Source organism: Nycticebus coucang, chromosome 21, assembly GCF_027406575.1.
Source record: "Nycticebus coucang isolate mNycCou1 chromosome 21, mNycCou1.pri, whole genome shotgun sequence".
In the NCBI taxonomy this organism is placed as follows: domain Eukaryota; kingdom Metazoa; phylum Chordata; class Mammalia; order Primates; family Lorisidae; genus Nycticebus; species Nycticebus coucang.
This window is the reverse complement of record NC_069800.1, coordinates 37,922,160-37,948,858: the sequence shown is the minus strand read 5'-3', so window position 1 is coordinate 37,948,858 and position 26,699 is coordinate 37,922,160. Positions and strand designations below refer to the sequence as shown.

The 26,699-nt window shown below is 44.0% G+C and overlaps 1 protein-coding gene across 3 annotated transcripts; it reads right to left on the bottom strand.

Annotated features, from left to right (window-relative positions):
- TBC1D20 (TBC1 domain family member 20) lies at positions 1–26,344 on the bottom strand. 3 transcript variants are annotated; one of them, XM_053573687.1, is made up of 8 exons: positions 26,128–26,344; positions 13,501–13,686; positions 9,557–9,637; positions 5,798–5,984; positions 5,524–5,625; positions 3,975–4,116; positions 2,616–2,803; positions 1–2,362 (listed from the first exon to the last, which is right to left on the bottom strand). In XM_053573687.1, the coding sequence occupies exons 1-8, from the start codon at positions 26,195–26,197 to the stop codon at positions 2,107–2,109; spliced, it is 1,212 nt and encodes a 403-aa protein (XP_053429662.1). In that variant the 5' UTR covers positions 26,198–26,344; the 3' UTR covers positions 1–2,106. The 3 variants fall into 3 exon arrangements, with proteins under 3 accessions (XP_053429662.1, XP_053429663.1, XP_053429665.1); XM_053573688.1 differs by lacking the exon at positions 26,128–26,344 and adding an exon at positions 25,710–25,979; XM_053573690.1 differs by lacking the exon at positions 26,128–26,344 and adding an exon at positions 21,771–21,881.
- Positions 26,345–26,699: the final 355 nt, after the last annotated feature.

The window sequence follows — 26,699 nt, the reverse complement described above, 5'->3', positions numbered from 1 at the left end:
ATCAGTACCACATATGGCTGTTTATTTCATACAGGGCTCTGTACAAAATATTTACACATATTCTTTATAGAATAAGTAAACCACCTGAAGGTAAGTAGATAATTTTTTCTTCTCAATGGCAGGGGAGAACCCTGGTGTCAGCAAAGCTATAAAACTAACTTTTTCCTTCGTAAGCCACAATATAAGCAAATACCACTTGTTTCCTGGGACCCAAAGTACTGTGGCCTTGGGTCCCCGTCACATGCATCTCCTTTCCTCCTCCCCATCGATTCTGTCAGTATTTACCGACAGGCTTGAGTGCTGTGGCAGGAGGGGCAGTGCTACCGCCCACTGAAATGGTGACAAGGGAACAAACCTGCTGTGGGAGAACATGGAACATTCATCACATCACCAACCGCTGGGTCCTAGAAGAACCTCCTTTATCCTGATGAGTTCACCACTTTCTAAACTAATCAGCCCAGGTAGGGCTTTGCTGTGGACAATGGACCACCACTTTGAGCCTTTTTTGGTTTTAAAGTGCTTAGTGTGACCTCTGGGCTTGTTGGCAGCATGGCATGTGGGACGCCCTTCTTGCTGCACCCAACCAGCATCAGGAAGATGTGGAGGTCTGGACATGGTGGGTGGAGTGCTTCTGGCATGTTCATTTTAAGCAAATACCTGCCAGGAGAAAACAGTGCCCAGGAAGGACCAGGAAAATAAAAGTACATGGCTGCTTCATACTTAATATACTCCAATTCTTTAAAGCAGCAAAAGGCACTTTTTTTTTTTTTTTTTTTTAAGCCAGAGTTAATTGGAAAAAAATCTGGCTTTGCTTCAGGAAAGCTGTCCCAGAAGAACAAGGGACTGCCCGTGCTCCTTGAGGCCTGCAGAATCCTTGGGGAAGCTTGGGGAGGTGGGCTGGCTGTTCCAGACTCCTGCCAAGCTCTTCAGGCTACAGTCTGTCCCTTTCTGGGTGCCGGCAGGTTTCCAATAACATTTCCAACCAGTAGGGAGAGACCAGCGGTTGAGGAGATAAATCAGACCCCAGATGCCAAAGTAGCAAGTGGGTGCCTATTTGGAAGTAGGAGGGTGATTTGAAGAAAAGAGGAAGGAAGCCAGTCAGAAAGTGGGCACTTCGGAAGCACGGGGCTCTTCACAAACAGTAATTCTGGCTAAATCAAAGTGTTAAACAATTGGGTAAAAGATCTTAGAAGCTCATCTTTCTGATGAGAACTCTTTTTTCTGTGAAGGAACTATTATTTTTAAAATGAGGGTCCTTTACATGTTGGGTGTATATAATTCTAAAAACAGTAAAAGTATTTTTTAAAGCAATGACAAAGGCGCCTGTTGGGTGCGGGACGTAAGTACAAGAGGGACTCCACCTAACAAACGTGATGCTGTATCTCAGTTGTGTCCTCACGTTAGTCTGAAATTAAAAAAAAAGAAAAGAAAAGAAAAGACAAAGGCAAGCAAAACCAGTCTAGGCCTAGTATTTAAAAACTAAAACTCCTTCTCGTTTGACTGGAAATGCCCATGCAATTGCTAGGCTGCACATAGGTAGGATTTAATTGGTAACCTGGTTCACATCTGTCTCTTTGATTTCTGACCAGCTAATGGACCTGCTCATAAGAGGGGCCAATAGTATTCCCAGGCTAGAGTCCTCTGCTATCTTGCTTTTGTTCCAAAGCCCAGCTTGTTAGTGCCCCTTGCTTCTTAGTCCACCAGAAGCAGACAGGAGTGACAAGGAGGGCTTCCCCTGGTCCAGCTAACTTTCTACTGGGCAGCCAAGAGGTTCCCAGTCACCAGGGTGCAGCAAGTTCCAAGGCAGCTGGGAGCTAAAGAAACCCATTCCCTCCAACCCAAGGGGAGGCGGCACACAGTCTACTCTGAAGTCCAGTGGGAGTTGAGTAAAAGTCCTGTGCCCAGGTCCCCAGGTTCCCTTGGTGTCACGTAGGCTCTGCTAATGGCCTCTGAAGCAAAGGCAAACAAGGACAGGCAGGGAAGGGTGGCAGGAATAGAAGACCCTTGACAGAAACCCTTTTAATAAAGGAAATTCCACCTCCTCCTAATCCTTCCCTGGAAGGGTGAGACTGAATGTCATGTGAGAGGAAGTATCTTCTCTGGCATTCAGGGAAACAGCTGCAGCTGGAACTTAGGGGCCCATTCCAGGGCACTTTTCACCACAGCTAGGGCAGCTGCTCCGAGTGCCACTGTCAGCCCCATCACTGCCAGTTTCACAAAGCGGTTGGTCCTTGGTTTGGTCAGGACATCTTTTGTTCGATCCTCAGACCGCAGAAGTCCCCGGAACCGTTGCCGCAGCACCATGTCAGGCCTCTGCTGGGCGGATGCCAGCTCAAAGTCTTTGAAGGTAGAGGCTGCCGTTCTGCAGGGAAGGAGACAGAAGGAAGAAAATGGTATGAAAGAAGAGAAGGAAAGAACAACTACACTGACCAGGCTGAGGACAGTACTAACCAGTGCTCAGAAAGTTCTTCTTGATAAACACCTGTTGAGTTTATAAGCAATGACCTGCTTATATGACCCGCTGACTTAGGCTTAAATCTCTGGAAACATGCCCTTAGCTCTGTGGCCCACCAGACTCCCCACCCCAGCTCAACCAGTGGACCAGCCTCACTCACCTCTCAGCTTGCTGTTGGGCAACTGCCTCCCGAGCAAGTTCGGATGGGGGAAACTGAACAAAGAGGTCTCCTGCTCTGCTGATCAGTGTCTCGTAGGGCAGGTCCTGAGGGATCTGGGACAACAGGTGGTGAACTGAGGCCATGTCACAGTCGCAGTCCAGGACTTCCTGTTCACGATGCAGAACGATCTGCAGGGAAAGAGGCAGGCCTCACATCAGAGAACAGGCACGCAGGGCCTGGACCACACCCACTCCGTTCACCTTAGAGATGAACTGAAACTGGTAATGGACAGCACTCAGCCCAAATGTTCAACAGACTCTTGCATCCATGGAGGAAATAATAATGTACACATTCTCAGAGCTGTTCCTACTGGCCTGGCCCTTCCTGCTAGAGGCAAACTTCTACCCTGTGATGTGAAATGCTGACAAATTAATTAAAACCTAAGTCCTTCCAGGCGCATCTGCCTGCTCAGGTGTCCCTCAAAGTCCTAAAAGAAATGAAGGAGATGCTTTGAGGAGTAAGAAAAGGAGAGAGATTATTGGGAAATTCCTGGAGCTCTAGCACAGAAGAAATAGAAAAAAGAATGGTCTTGCTCCTTTTAAATGTCTTCCTTCTGACTGTTAGTCCACAAATCCACAGCTGCTGAAAGGACCAGTGACCAGTGATGAACTTCCAAGCCTCCATCTTCACTCCCTCATTCAGACCCTTCCTCTATCCTCTACCACAAGCTATCTCGTTCTTTTTTTTTGTAGAGACAGAGTCTCACTGTACCACCCTTGGGTAGAGTGCCGTGGCGTCACACGGCTCACAGCAACCTCTAACTCTTGGGCTTACACGATTCTCTTGCCTCAGCCTCCCGAGCAGCTGGGACTACAGGCGCCCGCCACAACGCCCGGCTATTTTTTTGTTGCAGTTTGGCCGGGGCTGGGTTTGAACCCGCCACCCTCGGTATGTGGCGCTGGCGCCCTACTCACTGAGCCACAGGCGCCACCCAGCTATCTCGTTCTTAAACCTGGAGTTGGCAGTTTGTATTAATGACTGTTTCCCAAACTGTGTTCCTCAGCTGAACATATTCCAAGAGATGTCAACAGGAACTCTTGACAATTCACACATACAGTAGCATTTCAAAGGTCAGATGAGTCACAGTAGATAAATTGGTTTAACTTTGTTTAATCAGAATTTCCCAATTTATTTTCTTCATGACACCCCCTTAACATTGCTCAGAATGGGGTCCAGGGACACTAGACTTAGGAAATGTTTTCTGCATCTTTTTGTAACCACCAGGTTTCCCTCAGGGAAAGAAATCAAGCTGGGACAGGTGATAGCGAGCCTACTTGCTGGCTCATGGCCTGTACCTACCACAGCTGCAAAGTAAATGGGCATCAGGGGGTGGCAGGCCAGGAAGAAGTCGTATAACCGCACGACGTGCCTGAAGTCAGACAGGACATGCCCAAACCAGGTGATGAGCCAGCTGAGGGCAAAGATGGTCCCCACCTCAGCACTAGGAGAGCAAAGGAAATCCAGGCGTTAGGTTCCCTGCTGGGTCACCCCTTCCCTCTCTCTGGGCCTTCTTTCTCCTCAGTGCTGGTGAAAAGGAAGCATTTGGAAAACAGGTGTTCTGAAAAACTTGGCCACCTAGGAATTTGGCATCTTCTCCATACAAAATACAAAGTCTTCAAGTCCTGGCTGCCTTATCTCACTGGGTGCCCTCCTAATAGCTAAGAAATGTCAAAGAACTATGATTTTCCTTCTGAGACAGCCTTACCCCTTTTAGGGGCAAAGGCACAAATTCTCAGACTTGAAAACATGAGCGTGTTAATTTTTTCAGTTAACGTGAGAGCACTGAAATGCCTTAAGACACAGCCATTATAAAAAAAAAAAACACAAAAAAGCAAAAAAAAACAATTAAGACAAGAACACATTTCCAACTAAAAAGAGGAGGATCACACCTTTAGTCCTAGGGTCATGGAAGTGGGAGGTGGATTGCCTGAGCTCAGAGGTTCGAGACCAGCATGAGCTGGGGTGAGCCAGAGTGAGACCCTGTCCTTACCAAAAAAAAAAAAAGCCGGGCGTTGTGGCAGGCACCTGTAGTCCCAGCTACTTGGGAGGCAAAGGGCAAGAGAATCGCTAAAGAAGAAAGAAAAAAATTTTAAAAAAGAAGAGGAAAAAAATTCATGAGATTTCAAAGAAATATTTCTTCTCTTTGGTACTTGGGAAATTAAAAACCTCACAGATGGCCTTGTCCTTCTCGCCTCTAGAGCCCGCAGGAATTTGTATTTCTCTTGTAGCAATGACTTCAAAGTTGGCCAGGTGGTTCACACCTGTAATCCCAGCAGTCTGGGAAGCTGAAGTAGGAGGACAGCTTGAGGTCAGGAGCTTGAGAGTAGCCTGAGCAAAGTGAGACCTCAGTTCTACTAAAAACAGAAAAAAATTAGCCGGGCATAGTGGTGTGCATATGTAGTTCCAGCTACTCAAGGAGGCTTAGGCAGGAGGACTGCTTCAATCTAGGAGTCTGAGGTTGCTATGAGCTAGGCTGAGACCATGACACTCTATAGACTGGGTAACAGTGAGACTATTAAAAATAAACAACAAAATACCTCAAAGTCTACCATGGGATACTTACCTTATCCACTTCCTCCCCCATTAGATGTAAACTCCTCAAGGCATGGGCTATATATCATCCTTGTACCCCAAAAGAATACAGTACCCAAAAAAGTCCTCCAGGACCGTACCAGAACTGAATTACCCAGATTACTGGTGACAGAAAGAACAACTTGGAAGAACTTAACACTACCACATAAGATAATATCACTGAACTAGACTTATGAGGAAGAAACAACAGCTGAGAGAGTTTGCAGTGTTGGGTGTGTACGAGTGTGTGTACACATAAATGTAGACACAGATCTACCTCTGCATGAAGTCATGGAGCTCTGGATTCACCCGGTCAATGATGGGCATCAGATAGTTTAATATATGCTTGGTGTTGTCCATTGTTGGATCCATAAAATCCCTGGAGGAAAATAATTCAATGAGCTTGGTCAGACCAACCATTTAGATCAGGGCTGGTGGGTGAAGAAGGTTCAGACTACTGAAAAAAAACGGATTAGAAAATGGGCTGACAAGTTATCCCAGGGGGGCTCGAGGCATGCTACCCATCTTCGTATGACCCTCTGAACTGGTACCTGAGGTGGTGGGTGGACAATTTTTCAACCAGGGATGTTGCCAGCCTCTCGCCTACCACCAGCAGAAATGTGACCACAATGTCATGGTAACCCTGGTAGTAGTGCAGCTGAGGGTTGCGCTCCAAGATGAGGAGGATGATGTCGATCAGTTCTTCCTGGAGCCCTTCTCTCTGCTTGTCCGGCATGCCTGAGAAAGGAGAAAAGAGGAGATGTATCTGAATTGGGCAAACAACAGCCTACTAACAAAGCTAGGAAGAAGGCCAACAATGGATTTTCAGAGATAGTGTCCAATATAAGAAGATGAATTACAAATCATTTGGCAATGCATTATCAAGATCCATATGTGGTTGATAGCAACCTGGCACACAGGAAGGTGCCAGCCACTAACAACCTTACAGTGGCGGAAGCTGGAGACACCATCTTAACCAAGTCCTCACAGTTGACACTGCTGCTAATGGAATCCAGACAGCATGCACCTCCTTACCTGACACACTGACTCAGCACTATGTTTGCAGAATTTCTACCTGCAGAGCATAAGCTTGAATCTCCTACTAAGGAAACCAGATAAACCCACAGAAAGGGAAATTTAATAAAATAGCTGGTCTGTCATAAAATGCAAAGGAACTATTTCAGATTAAAGGAGGCTAAAGAGATGTGATGACTAAATGAGAAATGTATGAATTTGTATTTTTTTCTATAAAGGACATTGGTAGGATAAATGGTGAAATCTGAATAAAATCTGTGAATTAATTAGGTAACAGTATTTTTCTTTCTTTCTTTTCTTTTTTTTTTTTAGACAGAGTCTCAGGCTGTCACCCTGGGTAGAGTGCTGTGGCATCACAGCTCACAGCAACCTCCAACTCCTGGGCTCAAGCTATTCTCCTGCTTCTGCCTCAAGTAGTTAGGACTATAGGTACCCACCACAACGCCTGGCTATTTTTTGGTTGCAGCTGTCCTTGTTGTTTGGTGAGCCCGGGCTGGATTCGAACCCGCCAGCTCAGGTGTATGTGGCTGGCGCCTTAGCTGCTTGAGCCACAGGCACCGAGCCACTGTTGTTTACAGAGTCTTAATTTGTCGCCCTTGGTAGAGTGCTATGGCGTCACAGCTCACAGCAACCTCCAACTCTTGGGCTTAGTGATTCTCTTGCCTCAGCCTCCTGAGTAGCTGGGACTATAGGTACCCACCACAATGCCCGGCTATTTTTTTACTGTAGTTTGGCTGGAGCTGGGTTCAACCCGCCACCCTCAGTATATGGGGCCGGCACCCTACTCACTGAGCCACAGGTGCTGCCCAGATAACAGTATTTTTCAATGCTGTTACTGATTTTAATAAGTGCACTGTGATTATGAAAGAGCCTTATCTTTAGGAAACACATCCTGGGCAGCGTTGTAGTTCACGCCTGTAATCCTAGCTCTCTGGAAGGCTGAGGTGGGTATATCACTTGAGCGTAGGAATTTGAGAACTCCTAAACAAGCTCAAGACCCTGGTCTCTTCTAAAAATAGAAAAACTAGCCAGGCATCGTGGTAAGTGCCTGCAGTCCCGATTGGGAGGATGAGACAGGAGGATCATTTGAGCCCAGAAACTTGAGGTTGCTGTGAGCTATGATGCCATAGCACTCTACCCAGGGCCACAGAGTGAGACTCTGCCTCACAAAAAAAAAAAAAAAAGAAAAAGAAAAATACATTCTGAAATATTTAGGGGACAAAGGGTGCCAATTTACTCTAAAATAGTTCAGAAAAGAATTTATATATGTGTATATAGAGAAAGAAAGAGAGCAGTTAATAAAGCAAATACAGTACAATGTTAACAAGCAAGGAAATCTGTGTAAAAGGTACCTGGGGGAATTCTTTGTCCTATTTTTGCAACTTTTTTTTTTTATAAGTATGAAATTATACAAAAATAAAAAAGTTTTCCAGGCATGGTGGCTCATGTAGTGTTTGGGAGGCCACAGTGGGAGGATAGCTCAAAGCCAGTTCAGGACTGACGTGGGCAAAACAGTAAGACCCCATCTCTACAAAAAGTAAAATTAACTGGGTAAGGTGGTATATACCTGTAGTTCCAGCTACTTGGGAGACTGCCTCCAGGAGTTTGATGTTGCAGTGAGCTATGATGAAGCCACTGCACTCTAACCCATGCAATAAAGACTGTCTCAAGACATAAAAAAAGGAGGAAAAAGGAAAAGAAAGTAGTGAGAGTAAAAATTAAATCTTGTTTGAATTTTTACTTTAATAGTGGTCAATCAAGCCCAGAAGAACATCAATGGGAAAAGAATATGAGGACCACATGGAAAGTCCACCCCATATATAGAGAATATCATAGACTTTACATAAGCAAAAAAGAAATAAAGGGTTCAGAGAGGAAATTGGTTACCTAAGGAAAAAATGGGAGTTATCAGTCCTGGGTGGTATCATCTAAAGCAGCAGGATAGCAAATAGGTACCCAACCACGGCACATGCTTTTATCAAAACCAAGTTGGGGCTGGGTGCTCATGCTGCTTGAGCTATAGGCGCTGAGCTGAGACCCTGTCTTTAAAAATAGGCGGGTGTTGTGGTGAGTGCCAGCTACTCAGGAGATTGAGGCAAGAGGATTGCTTGAGCCCAGGAGTTTGAGGTTGCTGTGAGCTATGATGCCACAGCATTCTACCCAGGGTAACAAAGTGAAACTCTGTCTCAGAAAAGGGCAGCACCTGTAGCTCAGCTGGCTCATATACCTAGGCTGGTGGGTTTGAACCCAGCCCAGGCCAGCTAAACAACAATGACAACCACAACAACAAAAAAAATAGCTGGGTGTTGTGGCGGGCGCCTGTAGTCCTAGCTACTTGGGAGGCTGAGGCAAGAGAATCACTTAAGCCCAGAAGTTTGAGGTTGCTGTGAGCTGAGATGCCATAGCACTCTACTGAGGGTGATGTAGTGAGACTCTGTCTCAAAAAAAAATCCAAAAACCCCAAGCCAAGTTGATAGATTACTGGCTGCAAGGGAATCACCAGTGTCTCTCCAGGGAGCAAGGATGCAAGCAAGAGAGAAGGTCTTTTATGAGACAAAACCCAAGCCAGGGCAGGGTTTCAGAAGAGTGAAACAATGGATCAGAGGCTCCCATTTCCTTTAGCAATTCTCCTCTCTTCACAGACATAAAGGTGGAGCTTCTAGGGAAAGAGAAGTAGGTCATACATGTGAGGTTTGCTGCCTAGTTTCCGTCCTTGTGAAAATGCAAAGAGTCAATCTTCTCTTTCTTCCTGGGAATGGGACAGCAGTTTTAGGAATACATTTTTTTTTTTTTTTTTTTGAGACAAGAATCTCACTATGTCACCCTTGGTAGAATGCCATGGCATCACAGCTCACAGCAATCTCAAACTCCTGGGCTTATGCAATTCTCTTGCCTCAGCCTCCCAAGTAGCTGGGACTGCAGGTGCCCGCCACAACGCCCGGCTATATTTTGTTGCAGTTGTCATTGTTATTTAGCTGGACTGTGCTGGGTTTGAACCTGCCAGCCTCAGTGTATGTAGTTGGTGCCATAACCACTGTGCTACGGGTGCCGAGCCAGGAATAAATTATTTTTGGTTTGGGCTTTCCCAATGGGGGTCTGAAAGTGACCAGATGACAAAAGAATGACTTAGCAAATTGGGAGTACCAAAGGTCCTTGAGGAGGTGGTGTTCTGCATGGTAGATCACACTGTATGCCGGGATGAAAATCTCCAGGGACTGGCAATTGTCAACTTAAGAACTCTATCCAAATATGGAAAAACTGGGAGAGCTTCTTACCAGGAGGGAATCGCCGTAAAGACCGCCTGACGTCCAGCAACACTTGCTGATAGTCCTTGCTCATCTGGCGTAGGTTCTGGCCTATTGGAGAAAAAGGAATACGTTAGTACAAGAATGTCTGAGAAGCCAGATCAGAAGCAAACCTTCTGGGATGACATCAAAGGCCTGGAGACCCGTGGCGCTTTTTTTGAAAGAGGACATGACTCAAGATACAACATCTGGAAAGGAATCTCTATTTCAGTTCCAAACACATACCATTTCCTGTAAGTCATGATGACCCTAAGAGAAAGAAGAGACTGCCCAGAGGCAATGCAGTGAGGTGGGGAGAACAGCTGACATGTTGGGAGCCAGGGGTCTGGTAAAGATACAACTGTGCATCACTGGAACTGCCCTGAACTTCAGTGTCCACAGCTGCAAAAATTAGGATATTTCCTTCCTTTATGTACCTCTTGGGTTACTATAATAATCAAATAAAATCATGAGGCCAAGTGCAGTGGCTCACTCCTGTAATTCCAGCACTCTGGGAGGCTGAGGCAGGAGGAATACCTGAGCTCACGAGTTTGAGACCAGCCTGAGCTAGTGTGAGACCTCATCTCTAAAAATAACCAGGTGATGTGGCGGGCACCTGTAGTCTCAGCTACTTGGATGGCTGAGCCAAGAGAATCACTTGAGCCCAAGAGTCTGAGGTTGCTGTAAGCTATGATGCCACAGCACTCTACTGAGGGTGAAAGAGTAAGACTATCTCCAAAAAACCCACAAAGAAATAAAATCATGAATGTGGAAACCACAGATCACTGAAGAAAATCCTGACACCTATAAAATTGTGGGGGCACTGACCAGTTCAGAAAGAAACCTTAAGATACTTTCAAATAAATAAGAACCTAACATCTCTTGACCCTGAAATTCTAAAACCTTGAAGACACTATGAACAAGAGACAATACTTGTGTTCAGGTGATAAGCCCAATACAGCATAAAAGTAAGGAGTCAGTCTCTGTTATATATGTAACAAGTATACGTTTTCCTCAACCCAAACCAAGTGCTATATAATAAGCATATATTTCCTTCACAACTCAATTCAAAAGCTGTCAGAGGAGTCTGTGTAATACTTCTTCCCATACAGACTTCATCTTATAAAAAGACATGGGAAATTTGGAATGTGATAGAGAACATCCTCTCAGGACTGAGAATATGAATATGGCTATGCCTTTAACTTCCAACAAAAAGCTGACTGCTCTGGAGCAGCCAGTTCCAAGGATAATAACGAGTGGCAGCTCAACTCCTACTCAGTGGCACTATGACATAGTGAACTTTTTAGTGGCAGAGATCCTATTTTTTTTTGTTTGTTTGTTTGAGACAGAGCCTCAAGCTGTCATCCTGGGTAGAGTGCTGTGGTGTCACAGCTCACAGCAACCTCAAACTCTTGGGCTTAAGCGATTCTCTTGCCTCAGCTTCCCAAGTAGCTGGGACTACAGGAGCCCGCCACAACGCCCGGCTATTTTTTTTTGTTGCAGTTGTCGTTGTTGTTTAGCTGGCCCGGGCCAGGTTTGAACCTGCCAGCCTGGATGTATGTGGCCAGCACCCTACCCGAGCTACAGGCATCGCCCCAGAGATCCTATTTTAATCATCTCCAGTACATGGCACACAAATGGAACACAGCTAGTATTTGCAATGAATGAAAGAATCCTCAGCATTTGGCATTTAACAGGAAATTCACAATAAAGTCAATGAATTAAGTGAATGAACAACAAAGTGGATTCATTGTTCTATAGTCCTTTCTTCTATATTTTGAACCGTGCTCCAAGGAACTCCTTCTACTGTATAGGTCTGGAAAATTAGTTAGGTAACTGATTTCATGGAATTACAGAATTTCAGAAGTCCAAAGGATCAAAGTGAGTAAAACATCTGTCAACAGGAACTACAACAAACTAGTCAACATATGGAGGTGGCCAACGTGAGAGACTAGGCCTACTCTTACTGATACTTAATTGGTGCATGTCTGGTCTATGAAAATTAAATCAACTTAAGGAGGAGGTCAACTATGGAGGTTCTACTGTATTTCCCAACAAAAAGCTTTTAAAAAATTTTATTTCACAGTGGCTCATGACTGGAATTCCTAGTACTCTGTGAGGCCAAGGTGGGTGGATTGCTTGAGCTCATGAGTTCAAGACCAGCCTGAGCAAAAGCAAGACCCCTTCTCTACTGAAAATAGAAAAAAAAGAACTGAGGCAAGAGGATCGCTTGAGCCCAAGAGTTTAAGGTTGCTGTGAGTTATGATGCCATAGCACTCTACCCAGGGCAAGCGCATGAGACTGTCTCCAAAAAAAAAAAAATATATATATATTATCTATTTATCTATCTTTAATTAATTAATTAATTAATTTTGAGACAGAGTTTCACTTCGTAGCCCCCGGTGGAATGCTGTGGCATCACAGCTCATGGTAACCTCAGGCTCTTGGGCTTAAGCGATGCTCTTGCCTTAGCCTCCCAAGTAGCTGAGACTACAGGTACCCACCACAATGCCCGGCTATTTTTTTTTTTTTTTCTGAGACAAAGTCTTGCTTTATAGAACTCAGTAGAGTGCTGTGGTGTCACAGCCCATAGCAACCTCAAACTCTTGGGCCTAAGTGATTCTCTTGCCTCAGCCTCCCAAGTAGCTGGGATGACAGGCGCCTGCCACAATGCCTGGCTATTTTTTAGAGATGAGGTCTTGCTCTGGCTCAGGCTGGTCTTGAACCTGTGAGCTCAGACAATCCACCTACCTCGGCCTCCCAAGTGCTGGGATTACAGGCTTGAGCGACCATGCCCAGCCCAGTGCCCGGCTATTTTTTTTTTTTTTTGCAGTTTTTGGCCGGGGCTGGGTTGAACCCACCATCTCCGGCATATGGGGCTGCCCCTTGTGCCCGGCTATTTTTAGAGATGCGGTCATGCTCTGGCTCAGGCTGGTCTCTAACCTGTGAGCTCAGGGAATCCACTGGCCTTGGCTTCCCAGAGTGTTAGGATTACAAGCATGAGCCACCTCACCCAGCTTAATTTTATTTTTTAGAGCCAAAGTCTTGCTATATTGCCCAGGCTGGCCTTAAACTCCTGGGCTCAAGCATCCTACAACCTAAGCCTCCCAAGTAGCTGGGTCTAGGTACATACTATTGCACCTGGTTTGCTGTTTTCTTTTTCTTTTTTTTTTTTTTTTGAGACAGTCTTACCATGTTGCCCTTGGTAGAGTGCTGTGGCGTCACTTGTTCATAGCAACCTCAAACTCCTGGGCTCAAGCAAATTCTCTTGCTTCAGCCTCCCACGTAGCTGGGACTACAGGTGCCCACCACAATGCCTGGCTATTTTTCTGTTGCAGTTGTCATTATTGTTCAGCTGGCCTGGGCTGGGTTTGAACCTGCCACCCTTGGTGTATGTGGCTGGAGCTGTAACCACTGTGCTACAGGTGCTGAGCCTGTCGTAGTCTTCTTAAGGGCCATAAAGGTATTATCTCTCTCCGCAGTCTGATATTTCTCAAAATGTAGTTCATGTGCACCAGAATTAGCTGGGGTGCAGCTAGTTTTTTTTTGCAGTTTTTGGCTGAGGTGCAGCTAGGTTTTTTTTGCAGTTTTTGGCCGGGACTGGGTTTGAACCCACCACTTCCGGTTTATGGGGCTGGCGCCCTATGCCTTGAGCCACAGGAGCCACCCAGGCAAGTGAATCTAGACTAGAATATGCATTTTGAATAAACCCCCCTACCTAGCCAGTATTTTAATCCCTAATAAACATTCCACTTTTGAATACAATTCTATTTGTCAGTTTTGGCCGTAATTTCCCAAGCATTTCCTAAAATGCTTTAGATTTACTCATCTACTTACTCTTGGTTCAAAATGAGGATCAAAGTCAAAGATCCCGAAATTCTATTCTTTCAGTCTCTTAGACAAGCGCTTTACCAATCCCACCCTCACTCCATTACCTGATATAGGAGATGGGTCATTGGTGTTCACATTGAGGAGCTTGGGCCACACTTTTCGTCTGATCTCATCAGTCAGGAGCCCTCCTTCACTGATAGCCATGCGTCTAAGGGCAGCCACGTCAGTAGGATCACTGTTGAGAGCCTGGTATATTTCTGCCACTTTCTTTTTCCTCTTGGCATTAAAGTCTGTGACAAGAGGAAAGGGGAAGCATTGGGCACACATTCAGTGTGTATATGCTTTCTGCTTACAGCTCAATATCCTTTTTGTTTTGAGGTAAAGGTAAGTATCTGCTTTTAAAAAGCCAGCTCTGAAATCACCTGTTGGCATTAATTCCATAGCCAGATGCATTATTAATCTCAGGCCTAGTCCACTGACCCTCATGGGTAAGAGGGGTGAAGAGCTCATTATAAAATAGATTTTAAGTAGCCTATTTTTAAAAACATAATCTCTTTTTATAGGTCTAAACCAAAGATCATAGGCATAGGTCTATGAACAATATATTTTTGTTTGTTTTTTTAAAAAGCCAGTCAAATTTAGAAATGGGAGGTTGTATCCAATTTTAGTGATACTAATGTTAATAAGTTAATAGACACAAATGTTAATAAGATACTAAAGTTAATAAGTTCCGATAACCCACTACCATCAGACCAGCTACAATATGTTTTTTTTTTTTTTTTTTTTAAAGAAAGATGTAGTAAAAAAGGGACAGGTAAAAATCAAACAGATGATCCTGGCTCTGCCACTTACCTATTCTACAACCTTGGGCAGATTACTTCCCCTTTGTGGGTCTCTGAATCGATACCCTTTTGTCAGAAGAGTTACCACAATAGACAGTAGATACTTAACTAAAAACTAAATCTCTGAGATGGTCCAGATTTCTTAAATCATCCTACAGGTATTTTATTAGCAGCACAAAAGAGCCATGTAAGTAACAACATGGAATTACAATTATGGTAAATGCTCAGTAAATTCAGGCATATCTAGCAATTATTGTCAGTGTTTTCCTAAAAGAATGCCTGTTCATTCTTAACACTCAAACTTCACAGAGCATGTCTATTTAATTTTTCTCTGTTGTTTATATAGAAAAAGTGTATATGTATGTCACCAAATTCAGTGTAATACTACACTGAAAACAAAACCACATGGAAAAGCCTTTGGTTACGTGCTAACACAACTAGTAAAACATCAGAATAATACAGAGATATTTTCAAAAGCAAGAGTGTTACCTCAACTAGGCTCAGGGAGAGTTAAAAAAAAAAAGGCATTATAATCTGTCTATTAGCTGCTCCCAGAATGCTATAGAAACCTAAGAGAGGAAAGGAAATCAGTCTCTTGTAGCCATCTGATCTTTGATAAACCAAACAAAAGCATATACTGGGGAAAAGAACCCCTATATTCAATAAATGGTACTGGGAGAACTGGATAATCACATGTAAAAGACTGAAATTGGACCCACACTGTTCACCACTTAGGAAAACTGATTCAAGATGGATCAAAGATTTAACTCTAAGACACGAAAAGATAAAAATCCTAGAGGAAAGTGTGGGAAAAAATCTGGAGGATATCTGCCTGGGGAAAGATTTTATAAAGAAAACTTCAGCGGTAATCCCAACAATGAGATGTATAAACAAATGTGACTTAATTTAACTGAAAAGCTTTGGCATAGCTAAAGACACAACAATTAAAGCAAACAGACAACCTTCGGAATGGAAAAAGATATTTGCATATTACGAACCTGACAAAGGCTTGATAACTAGGATCTATAGGGAATTAAAATTAATCAACAACAACAACAAAAAGAGCAAACAATCTCATCTATCACTGGGTAAGAGACATGAACAGACATATGAAAAAGTGCTCATCGTCCCTAATCATCAGAGACATGCAAATCAAACCACCCTGAGATATCACCTAACCCTAAGAGAATAGCCCATATCACGAAGTCCCAGAGTTGCAGATGTTGGTGCGGGTGTAGAGAAAGAGGGACACTTTCTTTTTTTTTTTTGTAGAGACAAGAGTCTCACTTTATGGCCCTGGTAGAGTGCTGGGGCATCACACAGCTCACAGCAACCTCCAACTTTTGGGCTTAAGCGATTCTCTTGCTTCAGCCTCAAGAGTAGCTGGGACTACAGATGCCCGCCACAACGTCTGGCTATTTTTTTGTTGCCGTTTGGCCAGGGCCGGGTTTGAACCCGCCACCCTCGGTATATGGGGCTGGCACCCTACTCACTGAGCCACAGGCGCCACCTGAAAGAGGGACACTTTTACATTGTTGGTGGGACTGCAAACTTATACAGCCTCTTTTGAACCCGCCACCCTCGGCATATGGGGCCAGCGCCCCACCGACTGAGCCACAGGCGCCGCCCTATACAGCCTCTTTTGAAAGAAATATGGAGAGTCTTCAAAGAACTCAAATTAGACCTCCCATTTGATCCCACAATTCCACTACTAGGCATCTACCCAGAAGAAAAAAAATCATTTTATCACAAAGACATTTGCACTAGAATGTTTATCACACCTCAATTTACCATGATGTGTAACAACCTAAATGTCCATCAACTTAAGACTGGATTAACAAGCTGTGGTATATGTACACCATGGAGTACTATGCAGCCATAAGAATGGAAACTTTACATCTTTCGTATTAACATAGATGAAGTCGAAACACATTCTTCTTAGTAAAGTATCATGAGAATGGAAAAGAATCCAATGTACACAATTTTATTATAAAGCCAATAGATTATCTAATATATGCCCAAATAGGAGAAAACTTAATTCTATTCAAGTTGGGGGAGGGAGGAAAAGGAGGGAGGAGGGAGGAGATTGGGGTGCTCCTACTTAAAGGGCACAAAGTAGGGGTGTGGGACACAACTATAAGAGGGACTCTACCTAACAAATTAAAAAATAGTGATCTGGTTGCATCCTTACAATAACCTGAAATAAGGGGGGGGAAAAAAGCATACTCGGGAGACTGAGGCAAGAGAATCGCCTAAGCCCAGGAGTTGGAGGTTGCTGTGAGCTGTGACACCATAGCACCCTACCGAGGACGACAAACTGAGACTCTAATGTCTCTAAATAAATAAATAAATAAAATTAAATAATTAAAAAAAATGAAAGAAAAGAAAGTAGCCACGCATGGTGGCTCATGCCTGTAATCCTAGCACTCTAAGCTTAGGAGTTCAAGACCAGCCTGAGTAAAGCAAGACTCTGTCTCTACTAAAAATAGAAAAACTAGCCAGGCATTATGGCAGGCGCCTGTAGTCCCAGCTACTTGGGAGGCTGAGGCAAGAGAACTGCTCAAGGCTTGGCGCCCATAGCTCAGTGAGTAGAGCGCCTGCCACATACACTGAGGCTGGCAGGTTCAAGCCCGGTCCAGGCCTGCTAAGCAATGACAACCGTTGTGGCGGGCACCTGTAGTCCCAGCTACTTGGGAGGCTGAGTCAAGAGGATTACTTGAACCCAAGAGTTTGAACTTGCTCTGAGATATGATGCCACAGTACTCTATCAAGGGCAACAAAGTGAGACTCAGTCTCAAAAAAATTAATTAAGTAAATAAAATAATGGAGTAACAGACTCTTAGCGCTCTTATGCAGAATGTCTACTTTCAGGAATAGCATGCTGAACTTAAATGGATGATGACAGTACTTAGGTTCTTTCTGGTTGCCTGTCCCACTCTGATTATAGGCTCATGCCTGTAATCCCAGCACTCTAAGATTAGGAGTTCAAGACCAGCCTGAGTAAAGCAAGACTCTGTCTCTACTAAAAACAGAAAAACTAGCCAGGCATTGTGGCAGGTGCCTGTAGTCCCAGCTATACCATAGACTCAGTTTACCATAAAAACACAAGTAAATTTAAATACAACAACACAGAATGTCACAGGCAGTGCACTATATATAATTGCCATAAAAAGGTGTGCAGACAATAAAGGCCAAGAGCTCAAGATACTGCAGCAGGTCAAGGTCAGGCTAGCTTGAGAAGTGTATCTTAAAAAGGAAGGAGAGCAAAGCTATACAGAACCAAGACCAGCAAGTTCTGTGGGAAAAAAGAAAACCTGCTCCCTTAACTCTCCTGGAGAGTGCTTTCCCCTGTGTAGTAGTACATGGAATTCTAACCTTTTTCCTCCTGTGTATTTTGGGCTCTGAGAGTACTCTACGTATCTGTATGTAAACATGGACAGTTAGCATTTACCAACTTGTCTGTCTACTTTTTCTTGTTAATATAACATTTAAAAAAACCCTTTGTTTCTTCATTCATTTTTTTAATGCCCTGGATATGTTAAGAGGAGGAAAAAAACTTTAAAAATAAGGTTATAGAATGTGAACAAAGGGTATGTTTGAGATGTTTATGTGGGTTAAGTGGGTATTCTGACAACATATCCTCTTTGGCACGTTTAATTACAATGTTTAACTGACGTCCCTGCAGCTTAAGATTAAATTTTTTAAATAAATTATCTAATGATGACTCAAGCCTCACCACTTGATGGGAGAATCAGCAGAACCTATAGGATCTTATTTAGAATAGAATTTTCTATTATAATTTTGTTCCTGTTTATTTTTAAATTTTCTTTTTATTACAGGGAAAAGAAAGATGATGCTTAGCTTTAAATGTCAAAAGTGTAGAAGCTGTTTTGTTACCATAAAATTAAACATATACGGGCGGCGCCTGTGGCTCAGTCGGTAGGGCGCTGGCCCCATATTCCGAGGGTGACGAGTTCAAACCCGGCCCTGGCCAAACTGCAACCAAAAAATAGCCGGGCGATGTGGCAGGTGCCTGTAGTCCCAGCTACTCGGGAGGCTGAGGCAGGAGAATCGCCTAGGCCCAGGAGTTGGAGGTTGCTGTGAGCTGTGTGAGGCCATGGCACTCTACTGAGGGCCATAAAGTGAGACCTGTCTCTACAAAAAAAAAAAAAAAATTAAACATATACACACATACCAAAAGAAAAAGAAAAAAAAAGAAGGGTCTGGGTGTGGTGGCTCACACCTGTCATCCTAGCATTCTGGGAAGCTGAGGCAGATGGATTACCTGAACTCAGAATTCCAGACCAACCTGAACAACAAGACCCTGTCTCTACTAGAAATAAGAAGAAAACCTAGCCGGACATTTTGGCAGGCCCCTGTAGTCCCAGCTCCTCAAGAGACTGAGGCAAAAGGATCACTTGAGCCCAACAGTATGAGGTTGCTGCATGCAATGATGCCACAAAACTCTACCTAGAGTGACAGAGTGAGATGCTGCCTCAAAAAAAAAGAAAAAAAAAAAAAAGAAAGTCTCATTGCCTGTATCTCAGTGGTTAGGGCACTGGCCACATACACAGGGGCTGGTGGATTTGAACCTAAACGACGACAATGCAACAACAACAAAAAAGCCGGGTATTGTGGTGGGTGCCTGTTGTCCCAGCTACTTGGGAGGCTGAGGCAAGGAAACTGCTTAAGCCCAAGAGTTTGAGGTTGTGAACTATGATGCCACAGCACTCTACTGCATAGTGAGACTCGGGCTGGTGGGTTTGAACCCGGCCCCAGCCTGCCCAATCAATGACAACTACAAAGACAACAACAACAAAAATAGCCAGGCGCTGTCGCTGGTGCCTGTAGTCCCAGCTACTTGGGAGGCTGAGGCAAGAGAATCGCTTAAGCCCAAGAGTTTGAGGTTGCTGTGAGCTGTGACGCCATGGCACTCCACCCAGGGTGACATAGACTCTATCTCAAAAAAAAAAAAAAAAAAAGTATGTAATATATACTAGGTGCAAAGTATTAGAGTCGATGTAAAGTGGAAGATAATTCCAGAGGTAGATCAGGCTTTAGAGGGTCTAACATCAGAAGGCATATTAGGTTTTAGAAGAGACTCGAAGCAGCTTTCTTCAGCAATCTTCTATTCTAAGACAACAGTCTACAGTTTCCATGACAAAGCTGCACATTATTTTTTTTTTTTAAACATTTATTTATTTATTTTTTATTTTTTTGGCTGGGGCTGGGTTTGATCCCGCCACCTCTGGCATATGGGACCGGCGCCCTACCCGCTGAGCCACAGGCGCCGCCCAAAGCTGCACATTATTAACACAAATGAAAGTTGGCACTAATAGCCCTGGTGACCTACCCATGAGAGCTGTGACCTATGTACCACACGAGGACTGGCACCAACTGCTTTGGAGTCACATGTGATTGGAGGTACACACAGGAAAATAGCACAAGCGACTTTTTTTTTCTTTGTAGAGACAGAGTCTCACTTTACTGCCCTCAGTAGAGTGCCGTGGCATCACACGGCTCACAGCAACCTCCAGCTCTTGGGCTTATGTGATTCTCTTGCCTCAGCCTCCCGAGTAGCTGGGACTACAGGCGCCCGCCACAACGCCCGGCTATTTTTTTGTTGCAGTTTGGCCGGGGCTGGGTTTGAACCCACCACCCTTGGCATATGGGGCCGGCGCCCTACTCACTGAGCCACAGGCGACTTTTCACCCAAGTAAACCTGTCTTCCTGGCTTCAGTGTTGTTGTTTTCCCTGGTAACCTAGTAGGATGACCCTTTGTTCTCATTATGTATGAGATGTTCCTGGTTTATACCTATAGTGCTGGCATAACTGCTCACTGCAAACCCTTCCTGCTCCCTGCACTCTCAAAAATGTCCCAGTTTGGATGCCAAATTAAATGATTGCTGAATCTAGAAATCATGAAAAATCAAAATCAAGCTCCCAATTCCCTTTGTCAGCATAGACCCTAACTAGTCAAATGTTTGTTAGGTATATCAAACTCTTGGCTGAGTCTGTCCTTACATTCATCTACCATGACCATTTGTCCATCCATCACTCATTCATCAGTGCGTCATTAATGAATGGCTACTTGTACCAAACCCTGTTCTGGCGACAAAAAATTAATAACTTCCTCCTAGCCTTCTGAGGGGCTCACAGTAGAGAGGGACACAAATAATTATTATATGATATAATCAAATCATGAAGGATTATGAACATTTAGAGGAAAGAATGATAACTTCTGAGGCAGTCAGGAAAGCCCTTATGAAGAATACATTCTGGGATGCCTTCTTAAAGAAAACTTTGCTTTTCTTTAAGGGAAAAGTAGGTTGAAAGGAAAGTGTTTCAGGCAGAGGAAACAGCATGTGTAAAGACCTAGTCACAGGAAAGAAATGCCACGTCTAGAAAACAGAGTTCTGTGAAACCGAAGTATCACATAAAAGGAGGGAACAGAAGCAGGAAGGATGCAGTGAATGAGGCTCCTAAGAGTCTGGGCTGGACTCATACTGCAAAGGAGTCTGGGTTTTATCTTGCACTCAACAGGAAGACAGGGAGGTATTTTACTATGGGCCTGAGGGACATCCTTTGGAAGATGCACTTTATGTTTTCAAAGAGGGGTCACAGATGTGCAGGAAAAGAGAACTTCATATATAACATAGGCTGAGACAAAATATGAGCAGGAATTAAACTAATTTCTAACAGAGAAAAAAAATTTAATATTTAAATCTTTTTCATTTTTTGAGATAGTCTGTTGTCCACACTAGAGTGCAGTGAGCATCATCATAGCTCACAGCAACCACAAACTCCTGGGCTCACATAATACTCCTGCTTCAGCCTCCTGAGTAGTTGGGACTACAGGTATATGCCATCACATCCAGCTAATTTTTTTTTTTTTTTTTGTAGAGACAGAGTCTCACTTTATGGCCCTCGGTAGAGTGCCATGGCATCACACAGCTCACAGCAACCTCCAACTCCTGGGCTTAAGCAATTCTCTTGCCTCAGCCTCCCGAGTAGCTAGGACCACAGGCGCCCGCCACAACGCCCAGCTGTTTTTTGGTTGCAGTTCAGCCGGGGCTGGGTTTGAACCCACCACCCTCGGTATATGGGGCCGGCACCCTACCGACTGAGCCACAGGCGTCGCCCACATCCAGCTAATTTTTTAAATTTTTTTCTAAAGGTAGGGTCTTGCTAGCCAGGTGTTGTGGCAGGTGCCTGTAGTCCCAGCTACTTGGGAGGCTGAGGCAAGAGAATCGCTTAAGCCCAAGAGAAGGAGGTTGCTGTGAGCTGTGACATCATAGCGCTCCACCCAGGGCAACATGATGAGACTCTGTCTCATAAAAAAAAAAAAAAAAAAAAAAAAGACAGGGTCTTGCTACGTTGCCCATGCTGGTCTCAAACTCCTAGCCTTAAGGCATCCTCCTACCTCAGCCTCAGAAAGTGCTGGGATTATAGGCATGAGCCACATCACCCAGCAACTTTTTGTCTTACTTGGGAGTACCCTTGTGTTTTTCAAACATTACAAGACCACTTACATAGCAATAGCAATTCAAGCTGAGGGAAGGCAACATCCAGAAATCTTGTCAACCTATTTGCTAAGGGGATGGAATGCTTTCTTCACATATACGCCTACTCCTCTTTGCAAGTAATTCAGCCATCTGGAAGAAAGGAAAACCGCTGCTTGTATATATCTGTAACCAGCTGGATTTCCATGAGGTTTTAGCAAATATTTGCCAGAATGTTAATTAATTTTGAATTCAAACCACACCTCCAATACTCATTTCTCTTATGACTCTTTTCCAATTCTATTTTTAATCCTGCATTTAAAAATTTATTATCTTGGGCAGCGCCTGTGGCTCAAAGGGGTAGGGCACCAGCCCCATATGCCAGAGGTGGCAGGTTCAAACCCAGCCCAAGCCAAAAACTGCAAAAAAAAAAAAAAAAAAATTTATTATCTTCTCATTTTAGGCACTTTGTGGGAACTCAGTAAATATGTGCAGAATAGAATACTTAGTTTACTTACTGTTCTCTGGATAAAACTGGCCTATAGAAAGTGGCATTATTTTCCCCATACTACTGTTAAGAATATGCTCATGGTAGAACTCTAAATAGATCTGTAGACTCTGGCTTGTTTCTAAAGCTACTGGTGGTTCCCATAGTAGGAAGTTACACCAGTGTGGACTTTAGCTGCTGTTTCTTTGGCCCCAATACCACCTTCCTCAACTCCACATTCTAGTGATTAAATGTTAGTGGCATCATACCTGTAATCCTAGCAATCTGGAAGGCCAAGATGGGTGGATTGCCTGAGCTCACAGGTTTGAGACCAGCTTGAGCAAGAGCAAGACCCCGTCTCTAAAAATAGCTGGGCTTTGTGGTGGGAGCCTGTAGTCCTAGCTACTCAGGAGGCTGAGACAAGAGAATCACTTGAGCCCAAGCGTTTGATGTTGCTGTGAGCTTATAACGCCACAGCACTCTACTGAGGGTGACAAAGTGAGACTGTCTCAAAAAAAAAAAAAAAAAATGTTCGTGGCTGATGAGGAAGGCATTTCAACATGTGTCATCCCTACAAATACAGTATTATGCTTAATGTAGGCTCTCATTGTGACATAAAAAGGGAAGAGAAAACAGAAAACTCAAGAAGTGAGCTGGAGATGTATAAATTACAGAGTAAAAGGTCAACTATGAGACTACATGATGAGGGAGAAAAGGTTAGCAGAGTCCTCACTGAGTAACTAATTCACACACATCCTATTTATCTCAATGAAAAAAATCACAGAGCTATTCTTGAGATGTTCAAGAAAAGATTAAAATGAATGCTATTTTATTTTGAGATAATTTTATATATAGATTTTAAAGACGGACACACATTTCTGGACTTGAGAATGCTTTCTCTGGGCTTGGGATAAAAGCCTACATTTCATTTAGAGGTAGTATATATGTCATTCTAATCTCCCTCATTCCTTTCTTTTCCAATTTCTTTATTGCTCCATTTATATGAGAGGTGTACTGTATATCCCAAAGCCGATACCTTCCAAATTCCTTTACAGTAGATGTCTTGGCTATCATAACCATGCTGGTATGAAATGACAGTCCTATGGCTGGCTGCAAAACGTAAGCCTGCTATAAATAAATCCCTGATGGCTTAAAAGTAATTCATTCAACAAAGGGGGAAAAAATGAGACAGGGACTACTTTGGCTTACTCTCCATTAAAATACTTGTTTTTATTTATTTATTTCTAAAGATGGTAAGGCAGACTTTGAGGGGAGGCATGGTAACAGGTATAGGAACTGCTACAACAGGGTCTTGCAGTTGAGGAGAGAGATTTGGCTTAATTTCCTAAAATGCTTATTTTAATAAAGGGACATTTTATCTGAACTAACAGTTTATATAAAGATGGCTGAGCCTCTTCTGGATACCTCCTGAAGAACCTGTCTGAGGCAGTTTTACAGTTAACAGTTTTAGAAGTGGAAGGAGTGGCTGGGTGTCATGACTCACTTCTGCAATCCTAGCACTCTGGGAAGCTGAGGCAGGTGGATGGCTTGAGCTCAGGAGTTCCAGATCAGATTGAGCAAGAGTGAGACCCCATCTCTACTAAAGATAGAAAAATTAGCCAGGCATTTTGGCAGGTGCCTGTAGTCCCAGCTACTTTGGAGACCTATATAGGGCACTTACCATGAAAGGAGTTTGAAGTTGCTGTGAGTTATGACAACATGGCACTCTACCCAGGGTGACAGAGTGAGACTCTATCTCAAAATATATATAGTTATATAATGTGTGTGTGTGTGAAAGTTCACTCTAAAATACCAATAAATAGTATAGCAAATAAAAAAAAAAGATGGCTGAGCCCGTTATTGTCTCAAATTTCTTCCAACTCTGGTCATAGAACTCAGGTAAAGATTTTTTCTCCTCAGAGTAATGGGTTTGTCCAATGGGTATGGCTTGGGGAACTTAATACATAGGGAAAGGACAATGACTAAAGATTACTAGCTATGCTCCCCCTAAAAGTTTTTCCATTATCACCAAACTAAATATTAGTAACTTGGATCAAGTAAGTGATCTACACACTTACATTATAGTATATATAATGGAATCTTACATGGCAATACAAAACTCCACACTGATTAATTAGTTTAAGTTTGCATATCATGAAAGCTTTCCCGTCTTTAACCTGAAATTAAACTCAAATTAATTAATGTTACTCTTAATCAAAACAATGGAAAGGCCAGCCTGAAAGAGAAAGAGAGATATATCCCTACAGCACCTTGAACTCCTGATATTGACACTGGAAATTAACTTAAAATTAAATTAAATTAAAATTTAAGCTTGACCTTCATGTCTGTACTAGAGAAAGGCAGTGGTAGAGGAAAACTTTAGCCTGGGTAAGAGCCCTATTAAAAACAAAATAAAACAAAGTAGCCTGTGTTTTTGGAGGTCCTAATTAATAGTTTCTACAAAACAGTACCCAAATTAGCAGAGATTCATTCATTAACTACTTGAAATATGTAAGCAGGTATCAAGAAAGAATGCTTTACCCCAACAACAGAGAAAAGTAGTCTGTAGTCTAGACAGTAAACCAATCTAACCATAAACTCTACACAGGAGGGTTTCTAGGATTAATTTTGCTAACAATTTTCCAATGTGAATGAAGACAAAATTAAAAAAAAAAAACCCTCATCTCTAAATTCCTCCCATTCATTCACAGAAGCAACATCAGGGAAATTGGAGGAGGTAAAGTCTTGAGACCTAGACTCAGCTGCACTGCAACATGTCACAAGACCCATGTTCTTAGGGCACTGACTATTATGCCATGAGGACAGATGTCACACAAACACCAGCAAAGGGTTACAATGCCAAAGGGTCCAGAGAAGTAATATGTGCTGTGAGCTCCACTTCCATCCACTATCAGAACAATGAAAGCAGAGAAACAAGATATAGATATCAGGAGCTTCAACAAAATATGTAGATAGAATAACAGAGTGGTTCTGTTATGGGCACCACTCACAGGACTGAAAGGGGGGAAAACTACCTTAGTCTCCCCCAAAGAAAAAAAAGATTATTTCACTTGGTTCAGGGCAAACACTCAATTTTAACTATTATTTATTTATTGTGTGAAAAACATGTTCAAGAACATTATATACAACAAAATAATTTCATATAAATTATTGTTTATCTGAAACAACACGGAACCACTTTTTAGGCAAACAACACCAAAATAGGGGGCAGAGGATCGACAGAAAGCAGATTAGTGGTGGCCAGGAGCTGTGGAGACTGACGAACATGGAAGGACCGCTAATGGGTAGGGTTTCATTTCGGAATTAGTGCCGATCGATGGCTGCACAACTTTGAGAATGTACTAAGAATCACTGAACTGTACACTTTAAAAGGGTGAATTTTGTAATTAAAAGAAATAGGTGGACACAAATATTGCGTTAAGTCAAGAGAGCGATGTATGAATGAAGTTTGGAAAACCTGCCTTATAACGAGGGAAGAGACACCAGGAGCCTGAGGACTTGGGCAGACAGCCTCAGGCCGGGGTGAGGCCTGCCCTCTGTCCTCGGAGTCCCAATTCTCCTTTCCATACATAATGAGGCCGGAGCGCAGTGCTTTGGGGAAGCGTTTCTGCCTCCAGAGTTCCTCTGTCTGCTCAGCATCCGCCGATCCTCAACTGCAGGCCCTCTCCCCCTTGAGACATAACCCAGGGCCTTCAGACTCTTCCTCTTCCGCCGTCCCGACCCCGGCCTTAGCCCAGGTCCCCCAGCCCGCAGCCCCCTCCCGGGCCGCCCCAGCCGCGGGCCCGCTCCTCCAACAGCTGTCCCCTGCCCCTCCGGCCGTCCCTGGCCCTCGGGTAGTCCTCGCAGGCCGCTCGGTGGTGCCCCGCCCGGCTTCCGTACCTGTCTTCTCGGCGCCGCCGTCCCAGCGGCTGGAAGTGGGGCCGTCACCCTGCGCACTCCTGAGGGCCATGCCCCGGGGGCCCGGGCCCCGGCCCGAGCCCCGGCTGGTGGCGGAGCCGCGAGAAGACGCGGCACTGGCCGCGGGACCCAGCGCCCGCTCTGCCAGCACTGGCTGGGCTCCGTCGGCCCGCGACGCGCAGGCGCGTAGGAGGCCCCGCCCCGCGCCGGCACGTGATCCTCCGCTACGCTGGGCCGGCGTTGTTCTCCCGGCGCCAGCGCGGGGTACCGGAGAGGCTGTGGGGTGAGTGCGCTGGAGTGTTCATCTGAATTGTAGAGTGTATACAAGACCAGATTTGATAATTTCTTTTCTTTGTATCATCTGTAACATGGTATTGATAACAAAAGTACTGAACTCACAAGATCACTGAGAAAATGCTTAGAATATTATCAACCATATAGTAAATACTTAACAGTTAGTAACTATTATTTTTGCTTACCAAGGACTTCATTTCCCCATTCGAACTCTCATACTCGGCTCCGGGTTTAGCGCGAACAGGTTGTGCCCTGCGCAA